The sequence below is a fragment of the Nothobranchius furzeri genome, chromosome 4, assembly GCF_043380555.1.
Source record: "Nothobranchius furzeri strain GRZ-AD chromosome 4, NfurGRZ-RIMD1, whole genome shotgun sequence".
Lineage (NCBI taxonomy): Eukaryota > Metazoa > Chordata > Actinopteri > Cyprinodontiformes > Nothobranchiidae > Nothobranchius > Nothobranchius furzeri.
In genome coordinates this window covers 20926089-20946924 of record NC_091744.1, presented here as the reverse complement: position 1 = coordinate 20946924, position 20836 = coordinate 20926089, and the positions used below count along the sequence as shown (strand labels likewise).

The 20836-nt window shown below is 41.3% G+C and overlaps 2 protein-coding genes across 2 annotated transcripts; both read left to right on the top strand.

Annotated features, from left to right (window-relative positions):
- The first annotated feature begins 1886 nt into the window (after positions 1-1886).
- On the top strand, positions 1887-9832 carry lap3 (leucine aminopeptidase 3). The gene is made up of 13 exons (XM_015941821.3): positions 1887-2099; positions 2171-2286; positions 2455-2509; positions 2583-2688; positions 2770-2929; positions 3023-3187; positions 6862-7020; positions 7113-7237; positions 8628-8716; positions 8806-8908; positions 9015-9094; positions 9173-9285; positions 9374-9832. The coding sequence occupies exons 1-13, from the start codon at positions 2007-2009 to the stop codon at positions 9567-9569; spliced, it is 1560 nt and encodes a 519-aa protein (XP_015797307.1). The 5' UTR covers positions 1887-2006; the 3' UTR covers positions 9570-9832.
- Positions 9833-11076: 1244 nt separating this feature from the next.
- med28 (mediator complex subunit 28) lies at positions 11077-18820 on the top strand. Its single transcript, XM_070550186.1, has 4 exons — positions 11077-11300; positions 18173-18239; positions 18365-18477; positions 18578-18820. Exons 1-4 carry the CDS (start codon positions 11142-11144, stop codon positions 18779-18781), a joined length of 543 nt encoding a protein of 180 aa, XP_070406287.1. The 5' UTR covers positions 11077-11141; the 3' UTR covers positions 18782-18820.
- Positions 18821-20836: the final 2016 nt, after the last annotated feature.

Genomic DNA, 20836 nt, shown 5'->3' with positions numbered 1-20836 from the left:
CTCTGCAGCTTATTCTTGTGCCTGGTGGTAGCTCCAGCGTACCACACAGTGACTGAGGAGGTGAGGCTGAACTCGATGACTGTGGTGTAAAACTGCCTCATCAACTGTGCTGGCAGGTTGAATTTCTTCAGATGCCTGAGGAAGTTCATCCTCAGCTGGGCCTTTTTTATGACAGAGGTAATGGTGGGATCCCACTTGAGGTCTTGGTTGATGGTGGTTCCCAGGAAGCAACATGAGTCCACCATCATGATGGGAGTGTTAAACAAGGTTGGGGGGCTGTGTGCTTCCTAATGTCCACAACAACCTCTGCTGTCTTCTGGGTGTTTAGCACCAGGTTGTTGTTGCTGCACCAGGACACCAGCGATTTGACCTCCATTCTTTAGGCAGACTCATCCCTGTCAGAGGTAACTCAGATGACGGTGGTGTCATCTGCAAACTTGATAAGCTTGACAGACTTGCTGTTGGAGATGCAGCCATTGGTGTACGAGGAGAAGAGCAGGGGGGAGAGAACACAGCCCAGAGGGGAACTGGTGCTGATGGTCTGCAGGTCAGAGAGATTCTTCCCCATCCTCACTTGTTGCTTTGACAGTTAGTCTTGTTGAAGGCAGAGCTGAAGTCCACAAACAGGATCCTGGCATCCAGATGCTGCAGGATGAAGTGTAAAGCCATGTTGATTGCATCATCTACAGACTAGTGTCCTAATGAGTAACATAACCATAGTGGGTTATCAATGGACTTTGTAACAGAAAGCTTTTCACATACTTTGTTAGAAGGCTGACTAACTTTCATGATTCTGACCCAAAACGTGATCCTGCATCTTCCTTGCTGATATTGCAGCCTTGTTGGGACATGGTGGTCGTCCACCAACCGTCCACCACTCCATCTATCTGTACCATCTAGGACTGCATTAGAAAACAAAACATCAGGGCTGAATAGAAAGTTTATACAACTCCAGCCTCTAGACGATCCCATGTCTTCCAGTTCAGAGGACTTCAGAGGCACCAGCAGCTTCAAATACCTGTTTGCTGTTTTGTGATGGTGTTTGAGTGGCTGTTGTCTTAATTTGATCTATTTGTTTGGCAGATATCTTCCTCACTGTGCCTCTATCTGAACAAACCCATGTGTTCTCTGAATCAGCAACAAATCTCTTTTCAGAATGGCCGAACTGCAGTTTTTCCTGTGTCTATATATTACATGAGGATGAGATTAGCATATTTTATCCCGTTTAAAACATACAAAGAAGCTGATATTCTAACATATCAAAATGAGTGTAGAAATCCAGGAACAGAATAAAACCCTTATCCTCAATCAAATCACTTTAAATCAAGAAAATCCATCAAGATTGCTTATGCCTTGGTAAAAGGTGCAAGTTGTGTGGTTTGATGTTGGAGCAGGAGGCAAACTGGGGAACTTAAGAATAAAATTTAATTAAAATCCAAAAAGAACAAGTTCTTGTAACCCAAACAGGCCAAGAATCTGGTAAAACAAGACAACAGGAAGGTGAATGGGGAGCGTTTACACACCACAGAGATAATCTCACTCTGAATGTTACATTAAACTTAACAGTGATCTGATCACATGACCTGTTTTAAAATGTAACATGTACCCATTAACAACATCAAAAATATTAGGTATCCCAGTGTTTTTGTTGCTAACCAAACTTTGCAGAATAAGAGTTTGAAAGGCAAAGAAATATATTTTTCCACCAAAAAACATGTTTAAATAGTAAGAGACAAAGACGTTCATCAGGAGAATGTTTGGGTGTTCGAAAGAAAAATGTACAAAAATAAAATAAATGTAAACTGTTTGATGGTGCTGACAGAAAAATATAAGAGAATAGACTCGTTTTCCCCGTCGCTAGATGGCGCCAAAGGTCGTTTACTGATGACGTAAACTAAACGCGACCCAAAAGGTCGTTTGGCTTTTTTTTCTCCATGTGAAGTGTTCGACCTCTGAGTGGATAAACCAACAGATTAACTGTAATAATTCATGTGCAGCAGGTGACTATGCTTGTTGTGAGGAAAGCTGTGCAGTCGGCGGTGAGGAAAAATATCAACCGGTCATTTTCTGCCTCACGGCCTCACCTAAAGGAGAGAAACGTGAGTATTTACCTAACAGTTTTACCACTGAGCAGCATGGGTGGTAGCTGTGTGTTTGTGTGTCTCTGCAGGGTTTGGTGCTGGGAGTGTTTGAGAAGGAGGGAGATGAGGGTGCTCTTCATCTGACTGAATCAGCAGCGAGGTTTGATCAGAGTGTGTGTGGAAAACTCTCAGAGCTGCTGCACATGTGAGTCTTCAATGAACTGGCAGGATGTCCCTGACTTAACATTAATTTATCATTTGCCTTGTAAACATCAGCTTTACATTTGCTCTCATTGATCCTTTTTAATGTTTGACGCAAAATAGACATGGTCATATAAGCAGGTAAACACTTAGACGTTTTTTGTTTTCCCAGAGCTGGACCTGGGCTCAAGAAAGGCAAAAACAGGATATTTTATGGAATCCACCAGGTAACAAAATGTGCTTGATGAGCTCCATCTCATCGTCACTTCAATGTATCCTTCCTTGTGTTTCCCTCCTCAGGACTTCCCTTGTGTGGCAGTAGTCGGGCTGGGCAAGAGCGATTCAGGTGTGTGTGGAGCTGAGAACTGGGATGCAGGGAAGGAGAACATCAGGCATGCTGTTTCAGGTAACACACACCTTCATCTGCTTATAGGTGGATCAGTAAGAGTTGTCATTATGCTGATAATTTGTATTTGTGTGTGTTCAGTTGGTTGCAGATCACTTCAGGAGCTGGAGGTGAGCCACGTTGAAGTGGATGGCTGCGGTGACCCTCAATCAGCAGCAGAAGGCGCTGTTCTGGGCTTGTTTAACTATGACCAACTCAAGTCTAAGAAGAAGATCAAAGTAACAACGCAGCTTCACGGAAGGTTAACTAACAATTCAGAGCTCTGTGGCCAGTCAGTACCAGCTGGCCTTCACAAGTGCAACAACAGGTGGTTCTGTGTGTGTGTTTTTGCCAGCTCTGATGTGGACTGCTGGAAGAAAGGCGTTGTGTATGGAGAAGGCCAAAATCTGGCCAGATTTCTCATGGAGGCTCCTGCCAATCACATCACTCCTACTGCTTTTGCCAGCACCATTGAAGAGAAACTGGCTCCACATGCCGAACGAGTCACAATAAGTAAACGGTTAGTGCATCTGTCGACGATGCTGATGGAACAGATTTACTAGGATTCATTTTAGCAGTTTTCAGAAAAACGAAACTGATTCTGTATCATAAATGTGTCTCAGTTAAATTCAACTACTACTTAAAGAGTCTTAAAGATTGTCCTCATAGGAACCCAGTTTTTAAATTATGTGAGAACATTATTTATGTCAGTACTTTTAGGAAAAATAAATATAAATTGTATTTTAAATCGCTTAGCATTTATTTAGTTTTAGAAGTACAGAAGGATTTCATTAAAGGCATACTATGCAACTTTTTCATATTTTTAAATCATTTTCCTGAGCCAGTATGTGCTAAAATGACCTTTTACACAAGATTAATGAAATGTCACTCAGACCCCCACCACCCCCTGTGGTCAGAATACCACATTTGCAACTTCAGACTGGCGACCGCCACCTGATGGACTTTGAGCTGACATACCTGGCGCTGTAGTCTGGTTCCATCATGTTTTCTGCTTGTTTTAGATCATGAACACAGTTTATTTGTTTAATTTAGTGATGAATCACTCCTGTAGAAACCAATGAAGACTGAGGAGACATTTCAGCATTTAGATTAAGGTGTCAAAAAGACAAACACACAGCAAGGAAATAAGTTCTTTCAGTTTGACCACTGAGAATTAATAACTAACACTAGGGGGTGCTAAAAGCAAGCAAAACTGCCAAGTGTGCCTTCAATACACCAAACGGTAAATAGAATTATTAATACATTCTTTTTTTTTATTAATTTTTTTTTTGTTATCAGCAAGATTACTTGAAACTAAGGATTTATTGTTAAGTTAGTATTTTGTCAAAATCTTTCTTTGTTGTAAGAGTCCCCGGAAGAATGAAAAAAAATGAATGCAAGTCAACGGGACCAAAAACACAATATTCTAATTCTGCTTGTTTTGTGTTATGGATTTCAAATATGATGTTCAGGAATTTTAAAGACACATGTTGATACCAAGACCGCACTTAATTTTCCAACGGGGGAAACGTTATTTTAGGTTTTGTGTGAAAATAAGTCCAGGACTACAGATGTGCTTCACTGAGGGAAAATGGCTGTAAGTTTAGCAAACTTAAAATTAGTGATGCACCGATATGAAATGTTTGTGCTGATACTGATATCTGATCTAAAGATCACTGTTATGGCTGATAACCGATATTTACTGATATACTGACATTAATGCTTCTAAAATCAGCAGATTTTGTATAGAATGAAAATGATTGAAGCTGAATTTACATTATTATGTACACACAACACACACATTTATGGTTCCGAGATGATTTCACTCACTGTTCACATGACTAAATAATTACACATCACCCCCTCACCCTCTAAAACAGGCAAACAAATGGAGATGAGACGGAAAAAACATCTGTTAATATCAGCCCGGTTTCATTTATCGAACCGATACCGTTATGTTAAAAAATGACCAACGTCGGCCGATACTGATACTGGTGCCGATATATTGTCCATCCCTACTTACAATCCTTCCTTCAGGATGAAAACAGCCACCATAAATCTGGCCATTTGATAAGTAGCAGCTACGCTAGAGGAGAAGAGATTATGTGGTGACGTCATAAATGCGACGTGCCTATGTCTGCTTTGTAGTCATTCTAATTATGAACTTTTAAAAGCTGATAAATCTCGAAAGTACGTGACTGGCATGGTTGAAACACCCATCATTAGTTTTCATTTAAATTGCAGTACAACATGTGTGCGATTCAGGGCATAAGGAAAAGCGGATAGGGATGCACCGATCAGGTCTTTTGCTGCCGATCACCGATATCGATATCAAAGAATGCTGATCACTGATACCGATCACGTGGATTGGCCAGAAATTTTCTACAACATTATAATGAGTGCTACAAACTACATAATCTGGGAATAAAGGAAATGTAACCTAATCTAAAATGGTCTGTATTAGGGTTGTCACGGTGTGAAAATATAACCTCACGGTTATTGTGACCAAAATTACCACGTTTTTCGGTATTATCGCGATATTTTTTTTAAACATGCTACATTTTCACACAATTAAATAAACCCTGTATGTCAGGAAAATATCGTCCTCAGTTTGTGTCTAAATTTAGCCTAAAATGTGTTATTTTGTAATTATGTTGTTTATTTGTTTACATTTTTCCCCTTTAGTCTTTAAAATACCAATATTTGCCCATAACTTCTTATTTTATGTCTGTTTGATGTCATCATTTTAAAAATATTAGACCAGATGATACTCAGTACTCAAGTAGCCTTCTAATCAGATACTTTTTTACCCTTACTTGAGTAATAAACCCTATATCAGGAAAATATTGTCCTCGGTTTGTGTTCCAGTGAGCTTTGCAGATGTGGGAAAATGTCATCAGGCAGTAATCATTGTTAAATTCATAATTATTCTCGGAGAGAGACCAACTCTTATCTGCCCCTGGGAGCCCCGTAATGCATAGCGTCATTTCAACATGGCGGTGTCCGCGGCACGGTTTATATGCAGGTAGCGGCGCTGCGGCTGCTTTATATAGGTACTCGTTGCATTCTCCCTCAACCCAAATCCTCGGATCACGCATTTTAGCTAAAACGCTAACGTTAGCTTGCCTTGCGTTGACTGTAGAGTTGTGGGTGATGGTCACGCAGATGTGTCATGAGATTTGAAGCGTTGCTGCCTTTCACAGACACTTTTTCTGCACGTGCTGCAAACAGGATAGCCGTCTTCTATAAACTGTCCCTCGGCATTCTTCAAATATCCAAAAGATGCCCGTACTTCCCACTTTGTCTTCTTTGAGGGATAAAAAATGTCCTGAGAGCTGCCGTCTCCTCCTTTGGCCATTATTTCAGCTTTAGCTTCAAGAAAGTTTTGGTTGTAAACAACAAAGCGCACAACTTCAGCAGATGATACGGTGGCTGGTAAGGGTCACCGCGCCTACACCGCAGCCACGGTAAACCCACCGAGATAATATAGTTTTTTAAAAAACAAGACGGTTATTATTATTGTCAACTTTTTTTTACCGGGGTTTACCGCTACACTGGTTACCGTGACAACCCTACCTGATCGGTCTGCTTTGATCTATTTTGAAAACTCCGATCAAAACCGATAGGGGCGCTATCGGCCGATTACGATCAAATGCCGATCCATCGGTGCATCCCTAAAAGTGGATTACTAAATAGCTCTTTTAACCCCGTTGACTTGCAATAATTTTTTCGTTCTTCCGGGGACCCATGAGCCAACTGGAAAGGGAGGAGACTTAGGCTCCCTATGACTCCGTTTGTTATGCACCATTGTTTTTTTTATCCCCACTCAAGCCTGAAGGAGTTCTGCCGTGTTGTAGTGTTGCTAATGTTAACTGTTAGCTTCTAGTAACCGAGACGTGTCTCCTGCCCACCAAATCAACAACAGTATTCTCTGTTATGAACCGAGACAAGTGAGTTCATGAGTGCTAATTTGACAACGTAAAGTGCAATTGTCTGGCTTTGCTAATTTGAGTGTTTCCCAGTCTATTTTCTATCTAATGCAGGAAACGGGGGTAGAAGACTATTTTCATGTTTAGCCTGCATGCCAGTGATCGATCATATTTCAAAATAATATGTAAACGATTTCTCTGAGAGCTTGGTCTTTAAGCTTTCAAATGTGAGTGTCAGAAGAATTAACTTACTCATCATTTTCAGATCACAAGCTTGGATTGAGGAGCAACAGATGGGAGCTTTCCTTAGTGTAGCAAAAGGTTCAGAGGAGCCTCCTGTTTTCCTGGAGCTACACTACAATGGTTCACCTGACAGTAAACAGCCGCCGCTGCTGCTGGTGGGAAAAGGGATCACATTTGACAGGTAGAGTATAAAAGCACACGCTTGCTCATTAGCTTTGTAATTCACTTCACCTTAGTTACACAAGCCTGTGTGTGTCCTCCTCTTCTTCCTAGCGGAGGCATCTCTCTGAAGCCGTCTGTCTCCATGGATGCAATGAGAGCTGATATGGGTGGAGCCGCCACTGTTTGTGCATCTATTGTCACAGCAGCAGCTCTAAATCTCCCAGTCAACATTATTGGTAAGCCTGGGATTGGATCTATTCATTTAATAATCATTCTATTCTGCTGATGGAGCTAACTGGGGCATTTGGTGTTCTGCTCTAAATGGTCAAACCCCCATCTACTAAGTTCAGAACTCCATGGTGTAAGTGCAGACTTACTAACTCAGTCTACATCCATCCATTTACATTCACCGTGGATTTCAGCTTGTTTATAGACCAAGTTCATTGAGAAAGTGTTTTTTTTAAGTCCTATCAGTTGTCACATACACTGATGTGTGGTGAAATATGTTCTCCACATTTGACCCATCCCCATGGGGAGCGGTGAGCTGCAGCTGCACTCGGGAACTATTTGGTGGTTTAATCCCCCAATCCAACCCCTTAGAGCTGGGTGTCAAACAGGGAGGCCTTTTTAAGGTCTTTGGTATGACTCAACTGGGATTTGAACCCCGATCTCCCAGTCTCAGGGTGGACACGCGGCCACTGAGCTGGTTGACACTGAGTTAACTTGTTGTTTGCGAAATATGATTGGCCAGTCTGATTTTAACAAGCTAAATGCAAAAATGGTCTTCTACCCCCATTTCCTGCATGTCATCACTACCCCCTTCCTATTCAGCTCTTTCTGCTAATCCTACCTTTCCTGGCATCCACTAATTACCTTTTTCTTACTCATTTTGTCTCCCTTTCCTTACATTTTTTTATTTTTCTCATTTTTATGTGTTTAAAAAATATATAATTATTTTATTTTATTAAACTTTTGTTCTTGTAAATTCCATTTCATTTATTTATTTATAAAGCACCTTCCACTACCTTATCAGCAAACCAAGGTGCTGAACATAATCATAAAACTCACGATAAGAACAAATATAATGTTGTGTACCATTAAAAGAAAAAGAAGGAAAAACAATCATTAAAACATTAAAATTATGTTGAATAAAATCAGAAAACTAACATAAAAACATGTTAAACCAGCTGAACAACAATAAAAAATTAAAGCTATGTGGTTCCTAATTTTGAAACACCATCACATAAAAATGAGTCTTCAGGTGAGACTTACAAACCAGAAGTGATGGCACCTGCCTGACACAAGCCTCGTGAATTTAATCTTGAGAGGCGCTGTATTCTTTCTATTAGTTGCTGATAGAAAATTGACAGGGAAACACTCGGATTAGAAAAGCCAGACAATTGCATGTCATGTTGAAATATTAGCATTCATGGCTCACCCATCTTGGCTCATATCAGGAAAGGCTGTTGATGTAGCGTCAAGGAGAGACCAGGGTACCTCTCGGCTTGTAAAACTAACCATTATTATGTTTCTCAGTGAACCTTTTGTCTATAACGTTTACATTTGTCCATAAATGATGGACATGAGTGACATCTTGTCTAAAAAAGGGCTCTCTGACTCCATCAGGTCTGGCCCCGCTGTGTGAGAACATGCCAAGTGGAAAGGCTACTAAACCAGGGGATGTTGTCAGAGCTAAAAATGGGAAAACAATCCAGGTGGGTGGAGCCACGATTACACCTGACAGGTTCAAACAGCTGTCTGAGTGCACATCTGTGTATAGACTAATGATAATTGTTTTATTCAGGTTGATAATACAGATGCGGAGGGCAGATTGATACTTGCTGATGCACTCTGTTATGCACACGCTTTCCACCCTAAAGCCATCGTCAATGTTGCAACACTGACAGGTTAGTTTTTCTCACCGTGGTGTTTTTTTTAAATCAAACATTAATAAACAAGAAAACTGAAACATCGTAAGTAATTCTAAAATTATGGCTAATGTGTGTATCTAAGGTGCAATGGATGTAGCTCTGGGCTCAGCAGCAACAGGAGTGTTTACCAACTCTGACTGGCTGTGGGAGCAGTTACACAAGGTACCACAGCAACACCACAAACATATGCTGTCAGTCTCTCAGCTTCTTTGTTGACGAATGATGAATGTCTCTGTGTAGGCTAGTGTTGTGACAGGTGATAGAGTTTGGCGGATGCCTCTGTTCCAACATTACTCGAAGCAAGTAACTGACAGCCAGCTGGCTGACCTCAACAACATCGGCAAATACAGCCGGTACGTATCTCACCACTACGCACAGTAATCATTCCTGGCTGTAGCATCAGCTTTGCAGGTGTGTAATTCTGTTTTTGGTTGCTTCTAGTTCTGGAGGTGCGTGCACAGCAGCTGCGTTCCTGAGGGAGTTTGTCACAGCTCCTCACTGGGCTCATCTGGACATTGCTGGTGTGATGAGTAACAAAGATGAAATTCCCTACCTGAGGAAAGGGATGTCTGGAAGACCAACACGCACGCTAGTGGAGTTTGCTGCCAAGTTGGCCCCACAGTTACTGAGAACCTGATGGCACAGAATAATGTTCTTCAAGACTTGAATGGTGATCTTCATCCATGGAAAAGAGTCTGATAGAAAGCAGCGTAAACAGACCTGTCTGTGATCTGAGGAGGAAAATCATTTGTAAAACAGCTGGATGAAGATTTACTGTTTACAGTTGAAGGATTTTTAGGCATTTGTGCTTTTCTTTCACAAAAGTTTTTTCTACTATGTAATTTACATGTGAAAAGAAACCTTACTTTCTAAATAAAAGTAGCCAATAACAACAATAAAGGCCATACTATTTTGTTCTGAGCATCAAATTTTACTATACCCTAAAAGTGTGGTTTCATGAAAGAACAGTCTGGCTCTGTGATTTCCACCCAGCTGTGATGTATTCTCTTCAACTCCAGCAGCATAAACAATGTTAGCAACAGTTCCTAAAGGGACACTAGGCAGTTTTAAACCTAACAACCCCTAGTGTCCCTTTTAAATCACAGCCATCCTCTGTTTAATTCTGCACAGAGAAAGAGTCTGATAACTCACAGGCAGAGAGGCCCATGAGGGGCAGGACTAGGCAGCTCAAAAATAACCAATCAGAAAAAAGACAAAAATCCAGACTGTGCCGTGCAACACTAGTTTTTTTTAGCTGTAGTAAAAAAAAGGTGTCTGGCAACAGTACAAACATTTTTTTTAGAAGAAGAAATTCTTTTAGTGCTTCTACTTGTGGTTTTAAAGGCATTCAAGTCAAAGAGCTGCAGCAAACTCCACCGCTGTCTTTGTTGTTTAACGTCGTTGTGTGTGACGTCCGCAAAACTGTAGTTTTTCAGCTGTAGTCAAAAATGGCAACTGGCGACAGCGCAAACATCTTTCTTTAGAAGAAAGGCTTTTAGAGCTTCTACTTGTTGTGGTTTTAATGACGTGTCCAAGTCATTTAGATCAAAGAAAAGAGCTGCAGCGAACTCCGCTTCAGTCGCCATGTTTGACAAACTCAGCGTTATGGTGTGTGACGTACGCTCCTCAGAACTGATTGGCTTGGTTAGAATTCTCAGGGGATGGGATGAATAGGAGAGTTAGCAAACCCTTTCTCTGTGCAGAATTAAACAGAGGAGGAGTCTGGCAGGCAAGGCTAAGGTAAATGGGGTATTTGGCCCACATGGTGCAGAAAGGACAGAGGTTATTCATTCAACTTTTAAAGGGTCATTTGGCACCTATCGGCTCAATAAAATTATTTATTAATATGACAGCATTACTAAGTGTACCTTTAAACAGCAGTTTACCAACAAAAATGGTGTTTGGATGTTCCATTTATTTAGGAATCTTCTCTTCTTGTTAAGTATTTCCGTGTTTCCTGAATAACAAATGAGAATTGAATGCACCAAATTGCTTAAGCCTGGGGCACATCAGAGACAGTCTCAGTATATCGTGCACCTGATTCAAACTATCTCTTCAAAGATAAATCAGATATTTACTCCTTGTTTCATTAGAACATTTATTACATCACTGTTTAGTTTGGGGGTTTTGGTGGAGGGGGGTGGGTACTCCGCTGGCCCCTAGACCCGATGACGTTTAGTGCGCCTCTGCTAACCGCAGTAAGAGCAAGATGTCCTCGTCCATGAGTGGGATGTTTCCAGGCCAGCAGCCGACCGGTCCGCATTCCGTTGGGGGTCCCGGTGGACCCGGTCAGCCAGGCTTCCCCAGCACCGCTCCCCGGCCCCAGGGAAACAACACTTTGGTGGATGAACTCGAGGCTTCTTTTGAGGTAGGAGGCTAAAGTTCTACATTAGCTCAACATGCTAGTTGTTGTTAGTCGCGAAAGCTAGGTCATAATTCTCCTGATTAAGTACCTACAAATTCTCGATGTATATGTACAGTCTACGATGTGGCCACATCTAGCTGTTTTTTTCTCAAACCCTTTTGATTTTTGGTGAGTTAATTGAATAAATATTGTTTTATTTCTTTTTAGGCCAAAAAACCAAATGTTAGCCCAGTCCTTGTGTTAGTGCTAACCTTGTGTTTAAATCCAGTCTTAGTTGCACAACAATTCCCTTAAAGGTAGCTAATATTGGACAGGGTGTTCTGGCTCTCAGCAGTATACGTTTGTTTACATCACATTATATTTTTACACAGCAAATTATCTGCAAATAAACCAGTGCATTACAAGGATTTAACAGCCATAGAAATCAATTCTATATGAGCTGAAATTACAGGATATTTCATCATATTACGCACTGAGACTAGAGGGTATGATATATAATTTATTTTATTGGCCATCGACCGAAATAATTTTTAAAAGCCGATATAAATAAATAAATCAGACACCTGTGTGGCCACCTGCCGCCACTACTTTTTTTAATTTATTTTTTTCCAAAACTTTATTGAACAAGGTGATAAGTATACAAACAAGTTGCATACAAAATTGAACAAAGAAGATGAAACCAGTGCCAGGGGGTGCACTACAGAAATGTTACACACATCCAAATAAATTATAGGTGGTACAAATAGTTATAGTTTTTAAAGCTTTTTTGTTTAGTGATCCACTAATCAATTTTATGTAAGATAGAGTGTCACTATTATAGTGCTTGAAATTGGGTTTTTGGTTACTATACTTGCATTTGTGGAGATAGAATTTAGCTAGAATAATTAACAAATTTATAACAAAGTATACATCTTCCTCTCTATGCTTGTGAAAAAAACAAAATACAACATTTTCCCATTTTAAAACGAAGTCCTTGTAGAGCTGTCCGATAATAAATCTGCTAAAGTCTTTCCAAAACGTTGTAGCATGTGAACAGGTCCAGAAGAGGTGCTGAACGGTCTCAGGGTGGCTTCCACAAAAACAGCAATTCACATCAATGTCCCTCTTAAACTTTGTCATATAGTGATTAGCTGGGTAACACTTATGAAGTATTTTGAATGAAACTTCTTTGACCTTATTTGTCACATAATACTTATTAGGAATGGTCCGTACTCTTTTCCAACTGATGTCAGTGACAAAGGAATTCCAATAAAAATCCCATATGGAACAGATAAGGATTCTCTCTGAAATAAAGCACGAATATTCCTATTACTGTTTTTATGCTCGGTAAGACAAACTTTTCCTATGTATGTGTTCACAGGGTCGGGAAGAGAAATAGGCGGTACAACTGGTAGAACACCTTTAAACAGCATTCTGATACCCATAGATATTGCGGCAAACAGCATGGCATATTCTTTGGGAGTTGCTGGAAATTTATGTGTTTAGGAGTTCTGTGTAAGACATAAGCTGCCCATTACTATTATACAACTGATTCACAAAAATGATCTGCTTCTCAACTCAATTAGAGAAAAACAATGACTTACCGTAAATCCTCTAATACAGGCCGGTATTCAATTAAAGGCCGGGTCTCCAATTTTGGCCAGTGTCGGAGTCAGCGGAGGTGAATAATGGCCGGTCTCTTATTGTGGCCGGGTGGAATGTGGTAACAAGCAAGTATGAGCGTCTCAACGGCAGGGTTATTGTCCCCAAATCAACCAGCAGGAGGCAATAGAGGTTAACACAGACCTTTATTAGGCTTTTTCTTCAACGCTTTGTAACGCTACAGACACGATCATCTATCACGCTCCTACCACACAGAGTCACGGTGTCAGTTAACCATGCTAATTCAACCCGCTCCACAGAACACATCACCTTCCCTGTGGCTTACATAACACTCACACAACACGCAAATCAACACATAGTAACTAGCAGAACGATAGGAAACACATATAACACAATACCCAGAATGCACTTGGCTTACAACCCCAGCCAGGTCATTACACTATCAAGTTCAAAGAGAACATGCTGATTATGCTGCAGAACACTCTGGAGAGCAGCAGCAGGGGTTGTATGAACTAGGGCTGCAGCTATCGAATATTTTTGTAATCGAGTACTCTATCGAATATTTTTTTCGATTATTCGAGTACTCTAATAAATTACCCTTTTGTGTTTGTAAACCATTATATCAAATAGCATGTTATAATTATGAAAGACCTCTTAAAATGAGCAAGCAGTTGCCAGTTATTCTTCAAGTTTTATTCAAAATTAGTTTGCAAAACTTCAGCACTTCAACTTTGCTTCACAGTAAACAAATACCTGTGCAAAAAATAAGTACACAACCCTGAGCCGATTTTCCCCTCGTGCGAGAATCTGCTAGCCTGCAAGCCAGAGGATAACTGTTGAAGTAGCGCTGCGGGCGGCTGCGGCCCAAACAGAACCAGAACCGCTCACGGCGCATGCGCAAACAGCTCGCCGGCTGTTTCCCTATTAACACACGTCCGTTTTAATTTCTACACTTTTTTTTCTCACACAATAACAAGGATTGTCGAGAAAGCATGTTTGCCGTGCTTTTGTCAAATCATACTGATCACAAAACATTTATTTACTTTCTTTCGTTTTCCTCTCATAAATACCAGTCCTCCTGCAGCAATCCCGAGGGACAACAAATATCAATAACAACACAGTAAAAGTCCGACGTTTTGTGTAAAAATGCTATTTTTTAGCACATTTTAAGTCTAACGTGTTGCTACCAGACGAACGGTGTGAGCTGAAACTTGAGTGCTACAAACGAAAAAGTCGCACAGTGTTCGCAGAATATATAGAAATACAGGCTAAAAAGCATTATCTTGTAGAGGCTCCGAGTCCGCTTGCAGAAGTGACATTTACAGGTGCTGCAGCACGGAGGATGTGGTGTTGTGGTAGGCTAAATCCATTTTACAGTAGTTTCACTGGACTACGTTTTCCACCTTACGACGTGAAAAATGGTCTCACGTCTTGACATTTTCTGTCTTTTTCGCACTCCACCGGGGTCCACGTTGTCCGCCATAGCTTAAGAGAAAGTTAAGTTACATTCCCTACTCGCGTGTGCGTTTCAGTCCAGTGGGCATGTGCGTCACTTATTTCAGTCCGGGTGAAACATGACCACGGGCGACTGCAAAGCCATGAATTAATTAAATATGAATTAAACGAATCCTCGAGGCAGAGAATTTGACTCGAGGATTTTTTGTACTCGAATTATTCGAGGTACTTGAGGAATCGTTTCAGCCCTAAATGAAACTCCTTAATCTTTTTGAAAAGTATGATTTGAAAACAAAGCCCTAGCTCTTTGTCTCTTTTTTATTTATTTAATTAATTAATTTATTTTTTGTTTGGTTGTTCGTTTCCTTCATAAATATTCTTGCTTTCTATGCAAAGTCTCTTTTGTTATTGTTTTGCACCTGATCCCGGGTAATGTAAAACAAAGGAAGTTATGCCATGTTGTTTGTAAATGAAAAAGTTCAATAAAAAAAAACTTCTGCAGATTGATGACCTCGCCAGGCTGAAAGTCCACCAATCCGAAGGGGGGTGGGGGGGGTGGCGCTAGGTTGGGTTTTCACAGCATCTGTCTGCAATCCTTCGTAGGGATTTGTTGCTTGCCGCTCAAGGCTACCAGGGCGTCAGATTCAGATAACAAGAATTTGTTTGGGTCAGGCTGAGATAATTTTCCTCTGCCTTCAGTCTAGGGTTGTCATGATACTAAAATTTCAAACTCGATTCGATACTGGGGGAAAAACTCGATACTCGATTTCGATACTATTTGAAAACACCAATTTATTGAACAAGTTTATTCAAAATATAGCATTCCTCAATTTATATTGCAAAAATTAAATGTTATGAATTAAGTGCGTAAAGTGCTTAAACCAGCATTTTTTAAAACGTGCATACAAAAACTGGCGAAAGTTAACACTTTAAATCATGAATTGTCTCACTATACATACACTATTTGCAGAGTGATGTTTTGCTGCTTAAACTCTGTTTAAGGTGCATTTTTGTCATAAGATGTAATGCTATATTTTTTGTTCTGAACTTTTGAACAACTCTGTTGGTCAATAAAGGGAGAAAACGAATTTCTCCACAGTAGGACAAAGGTACATCTACTGGTAATCTTAATAAAAACAGATTGGCGCACGGCAGTGACGTCATTAAAAGCCCCAGTTAGATTAGCCGCGGCTAGTCTGTTTACGCCTAGAAATCCCAGACCCGCTCCAAACGAACAGGGGAATCATGTTAATGATTCCTAACAAAACCTTTCGACATGAAGATGTTTTGGTGCAGATAATGTCTTATTTCGAGGCTGCACCATTAGAGGTATGAATCTTCACTTGTCTTTCGATTCGATTATGATTATTGGGTCAACGATTCAATTCGATTCGATATCCCGATGCATCACTATGCATCACGATTATTTCATATTGATTTGTTTTCATTGATAAATAGAAGATGTCAGATAATTGCTTTTTTTTATTATCAAAAACGTAATTGATACAACCTGCCAGCCCTCAAAATCTCTCCATTCCCAACAGGTTAGGACAAAACATTTAAGAAGATTTAACAAAGTAAAACATCTGTTTCCTCGTTCAACACCACGCCTCAGGCTGAGAAAACATGCTTTACAAAATCTCACAAAATCTAAAAAAGTACTGAAAACCCACAGGACACAACATAATGTAATAATAAAATACATAATGGGTTCATATATGAGTATTTAATGTCTCTGAGCAGCTCTAGAGTCAGATGTTTATGCCACAGTTGAAGGGTGTCAGAAGTAACACCAAATGAAATGTTTGACTTAGTTTATTTTATTTGAACCCAGTGGTTCGTTTCTGAAATGTTGGAGAATGAATCAAGTTCTGTTTGATGCAGAAAATAAAACATAAAACACAAAACAAATTCTACACTTCCAATAATATTTAAGATGTGTGATATTTAAGATGTGTGTTTGCTAACTACAAACCTTTCCACTAACCTGTCCTGTGTGACCCTCATGTCCATGCTGTCTCTGGAGGAGCAGATAGGAAACAAGACCTCCTGTAACCTAAAATGAACCAAAGCTTCCTCCCAGTTTCTCTTTAAGCTGAATTTAACATCAGTTTATCATCATGAAACAAAAAAATAAAGTGGAACAAGAACTTCTTTCTTCTATTTCTCCCTCCTTTTAACTTCTCCGTGTCCCTAAATAAAAGACAGACGATCACGCTGCAGCCGCCGTCATTGACCCCGCCCCCTCCCCAAGACCGGATCTCCCAGCATCACAACAAGCAGTCTGACTGAGCGCTTCCAGGAGAAATAATAATTAAATTATGAAAATAATAATGCGTGTTAGGAGCATCGGTTTGGAGGAGCGTCCTCCGATCCTCTCGTGTGAGCAGACTCTCTCTCTCTCTCTCTCTCTCTCTCTCGCTCTCTCTCTCTCTCTCTCTCTCTCTCACTCAGTTGCTGAGCGAGCGGAGCGCGCCGCATGAGAACCCGCTCAATTAACATAATTCACGGCCCAAATCCAACAGAACCGGTCGGGCTGATTCGGTTCCAGTTCGGTCTCAGGTTACAACTCAAGCGCTCAGCCCTGCAGTACCACATTAAGGTGGAACCATTTGGTAAATGAGGAGGATGCTCACTCTGACAGATTTATCATCTCCGGTGCCGCCGTTAAGAAAACAAAACTACATTCCACTATAATCGATTATGGCGTACTCTTCTACGATGCAGAATAGTTTATGTCCGCATCCCGATGCATCGATTATTTGATTATTTTCCTCAGCTCTGTGCACAATGGGTGCCCGTCCACACCCGTTATCTGGATATACACTGATGGCGATTCACCAATGGATCTAAATACCCCGGGGAATCCAAGTAGCACCAAAGTTGTCAGCGTGAGTAAACAAACGTACTGCATGCTAGAAATTAAGTCCAGGTTGCAATAAACGGGAATTTTCCTTTAAGCATATAAGCGTGAATATACAACTACGTGTCGGACTTGGTATGCGAATGAAGTTGGGCTGTGAAGCGCCTCCCAAATTCGCTGTTGCCATTGTTAACAAAACTTGGATCGGAGACAACTTGCGTGGGAAACTGCAGTGTAGCCATGCGGCGTCTTCTTCTGTTTGTCTGGGAGGCGGAGGCTGCTTTATGGCATCTGGCTGTCATGCGTGTCGGTGTACTTGAAGAAGGCTGTGTATAATAGTCCATAATATCGATACCACAGGGATGGAATATCTAATTTAGATACCACTTTTAGCATCGATTTATATCTAGGTATCGATTTTTTTGACACTACTTCAGTCTTTAAACTGATCATTTCCAGTCCTTCAGTGAAGCCAATTTTGGGTTTTTAAACCTGTCCATACCTTTCGGTGACTCTGATGACATCCGTTTTGCGCACTAATACCGGTATCGCAGCTAGAACAGTGTCCAGCTTACGATTCACCTCGAGTAACGTCCCAGTCTGTGAGGTCTCCACACGGACGGTGCTTTCCGTGGGTGCGGATCGTCCTCCAATTGCTCCCGTCTTCCCAAATTTCCAGAAAAAAAGAAATGCAGAGAAGCGCTCCATGGGCAGACAGGACAAAGAGCCTTGGGGAAAAAAAGATATGGGAGCGAAAGAGAGAAGCATCTGTACTCTGCGAGTGCCTTGAAGAAAAACCCATATCAGTTGGCCTCTAACTGAGACACGTTTTCTTTTGTGCCATCCATTTTCATTTGCAGGAAACAGATATGATTTATAAAGCACCTGTAGGCTTGACAATTTATTTTCCTCATGAAATCATCTGTTCCTTTTTTTTTGCTTTTTTATGTTGCAGGCTTGTTTTTCATCACTTGTCAGTCAAGATTATGTCAACGGAACAGACCAGGAGGAGATTCGCACTGGTCAGTGAGGCTCCATGCTTCTGTATTAAAAGTATTTTCTACTTTAATCCGTGTTCTAGCTCTGAGATGGGAGGTTACCAAAGCTTAATAGCTAAATAAATTCAGTTGCAATCTGCTATCTGTAGGTGTGGACCAGTGCATACAAAAATTCCTGGATGTGGCTCGGCAGACAGAGTGCTTCTTCCTACAGAAGAGGCTTCAGCTGTCTGTGCAGAAACCAGAGCAGGTGGTGAAAGAGGTAAACTGTCCGAGTGACTTGTGTTTGACATTTAAAAGGATTTACTCTTCTCTGTTTGTGGCTCTCGCATGTTTCAAGTACATCTTTCCTCTTACTTCAGGATGTGTCAGAATTGCGCAATGAGCTCTTGAGGAAGGAGTTACTGGTTCAGAAACATTTGACCAAGCTGCACAACTGGCAACAAGTACTTGAGGATTTGAGCGGTCAGCATCGTAAACCCACAGATCTCCCTCCTCATGGACCGCTGGCCTTCCTGGAACAGGCCTCAGCCAGTCTACCACCTGCTCCTTTAAAGCCGAGCTAACGTCACAATAAAATCCAGTATGAGTGCTGAAAAACGTCATGATTTGTAGTTGTTTTTTTGGTGTGAGAGTGCAGTGCCTCTGTCTGGAAATGAAGCAAAAAACTGTAAATGTGTATGTATTTGGATTGGGGGGGGGGGGGGGGGGGGAGCAGCCACAACTGCAGCTCACCGCTCCCCGCAAGGATGTGGAGATCTAACTTCACAATTGTGTGATGATGACAAATGGTACTATAACTTTATTTAGAAAGCTGTTCAACTGAAGGACAGAAGCAACTGTTAAAGTACTTTCATCATGGACTTTGATTGCTGCTGTTATATTGTTATTTACACAGCAAACAAAAGTGTACTTTCATCACAGAGATATGGAAACTTTTTATTTTTTGCAATTCTTTTTCTTTGATTCAGATTAATGTAAATATTTCCCTTTTATTAGTGTTAATAATAAATGTTGGAAAATTCTGAGGACTAAAGTTTAATGTGTGTGTGTGTGTGTGTGTGTGTGTGTGTGTGTGTGTGTGTGTGTGTGTGTGTGTGTGTGTGTGTGTGTGTGTGTGTGTGTGTGTGTGTGTGTGTGTGTGTGTGTGTGTGTGTGTGTGTGTGTGTGTGTGTGTGTGTGTGTGTGTGTGAGATGAGCTGAATGTTTTGACAACTTTTTAATGACATAAAGTCTGCTTGTGCTCCAAACCTGAGACATGGCTTTTGTGATTGTTTTACCAAGCTAATGGTCCAAGTCTTTTTAATTTTATGAAAACAATACATTTTGGGGACATTCTATATATTAACCATAACCCCGTAAAGGAATTGTCTCTTGCAGTATAAAATCACATAAAATATCAGTTTATTAATGCTGTAGTTGTTAAAAAGCTTCTTGTTTAAATTCTTCACTGAATTGTTACAGAGAAGCTTCCAGCCAGCCTGTTTCTTGTAATGTATTCAGTGCCGTGACACTAACAGACTTGTTCTAGTCGGCTTCGCAGCTGCTGCCCGTTCCCCGATGGTACAGTCACGCAAAAATCCTCACAGATGGCCTCTGGAGACCAAGATCGCTGCAGAAACTGGGTGTTTCTGCTGTTGAGGAAAGATTTACATTGGTTAATGTATTTATGAAAAAAATTGTTGGGGGGGAGGGGGGGAAGAGTGCGCCTTCAAGTGACTCCCTCATTCTGCTGGGGGACTTAAACACATGTGAGCAACGACATTGAGACCTGAAGAGGTGTGGTGTAGAGGAACCTCTGATCTGAATCTGAGTGGTGTTTAGTTACTGGACTTCTGTACAAGTCATGGATTGTCCATAACGAACACCATGTTCAAGCATAAAGGTGTCCACATGTGCTCTTGGCACAGCTCGATTATGGCCGCAGCTGGATTATCACCTTTGTTGTCGTTTCATCTTATCTGGGGCTGCATGTCTTGGACACTGGTGTGAAGAGAGGGGCAGAGTTGTTAACTGACCACTACCTCGTAGTAAGTTGGCTTTGATGGTGGGGGAGGATGCCGGTCAGACTTGGCAGGCCCAAACGTATTGTGTGGGTCTGGGGTCTGACAGAATTTCGAACATGTGCTGATAGAAGCAGGGGACATCGAGTCAGAGTGGGCCATGTTCTGTGCTTCCGTTGTTGAGGCAGCTGACCAGAGCTACAGCCACAGGGTTGTTGGTGCCTGTCGTGGTGGCAACCCCCAAACTCGTTGGTGGACACTGGCAGTTAGAGATGCTGTCAAGTTGAAGAAAAAGTCCTATCAGATCTTTTTGGCAAGGACTGCACGAGCAGTCCAAGCGGAATGTGGCTCGGGTGGTCGCGGAGGCAAAAACCAGGGCATGGGAGGAGTTTGGTGAGACCATGGAGTAAGATTTCTGCATGGGTTCGAGGAGATTCTAGTCCACCATCAGGCGTCTCAGGAGGGGGAAGCAGAGCGCTACAAACAATGTTTATAGTGGGGACGGTGTGCTGCTAACCTCTACTCGGGACGTTGTGGATTGGTGGGCAGAGTTCTTCGAAGGCCTCCTCAATCCCACCGGCACATCTTCCAGTGAGGAAGCAAACTTTGGGTTGGACT

Coding starts and splice junctions, on each gene's coding strand:
- lap3 (XM_015941821.3), top strand. CDS start 2,007: ATGCTTGTTGTGAGGAAAGCTGTGCAGTCGGCGGTGAGGAAAAATATC. Junction 2,510..2,582: donor TATTTTATGGAATCCACCAG/GTAACAAAATGT, acceptor TTCCCTCCTCAG/GACTTCCCTTGTGTGGCAGT. Junction 9,286..9,373: donor AACATCGGCAAATACAGCCG/GTACGTATCTCA, acceptor GGTTGCTTCTAG/TTCTGGAGGTGCGTGCACAG.
- med28 (XM_070550186.1), top strand. CDS start 11,142: ATGTCCTCGTCCATGAGTGGGATGTTTCCAGGCCAGCAGCCGACCGGT. Junction 18,240..18,364: donor CCAGGAGGAGATTCGCACTG/GTCAGTGAGGCT, acceptor TGCTATCTGTAG/GTGTGGACCAGTGCATACAA. Junction 18,478..18,577: donor CAGAGCAGGTGGTGAAAGAG/GTAAACTGTCCG, acceptor CTCTTACTTCAG/GATGTGTCAGAATTGCGCAA.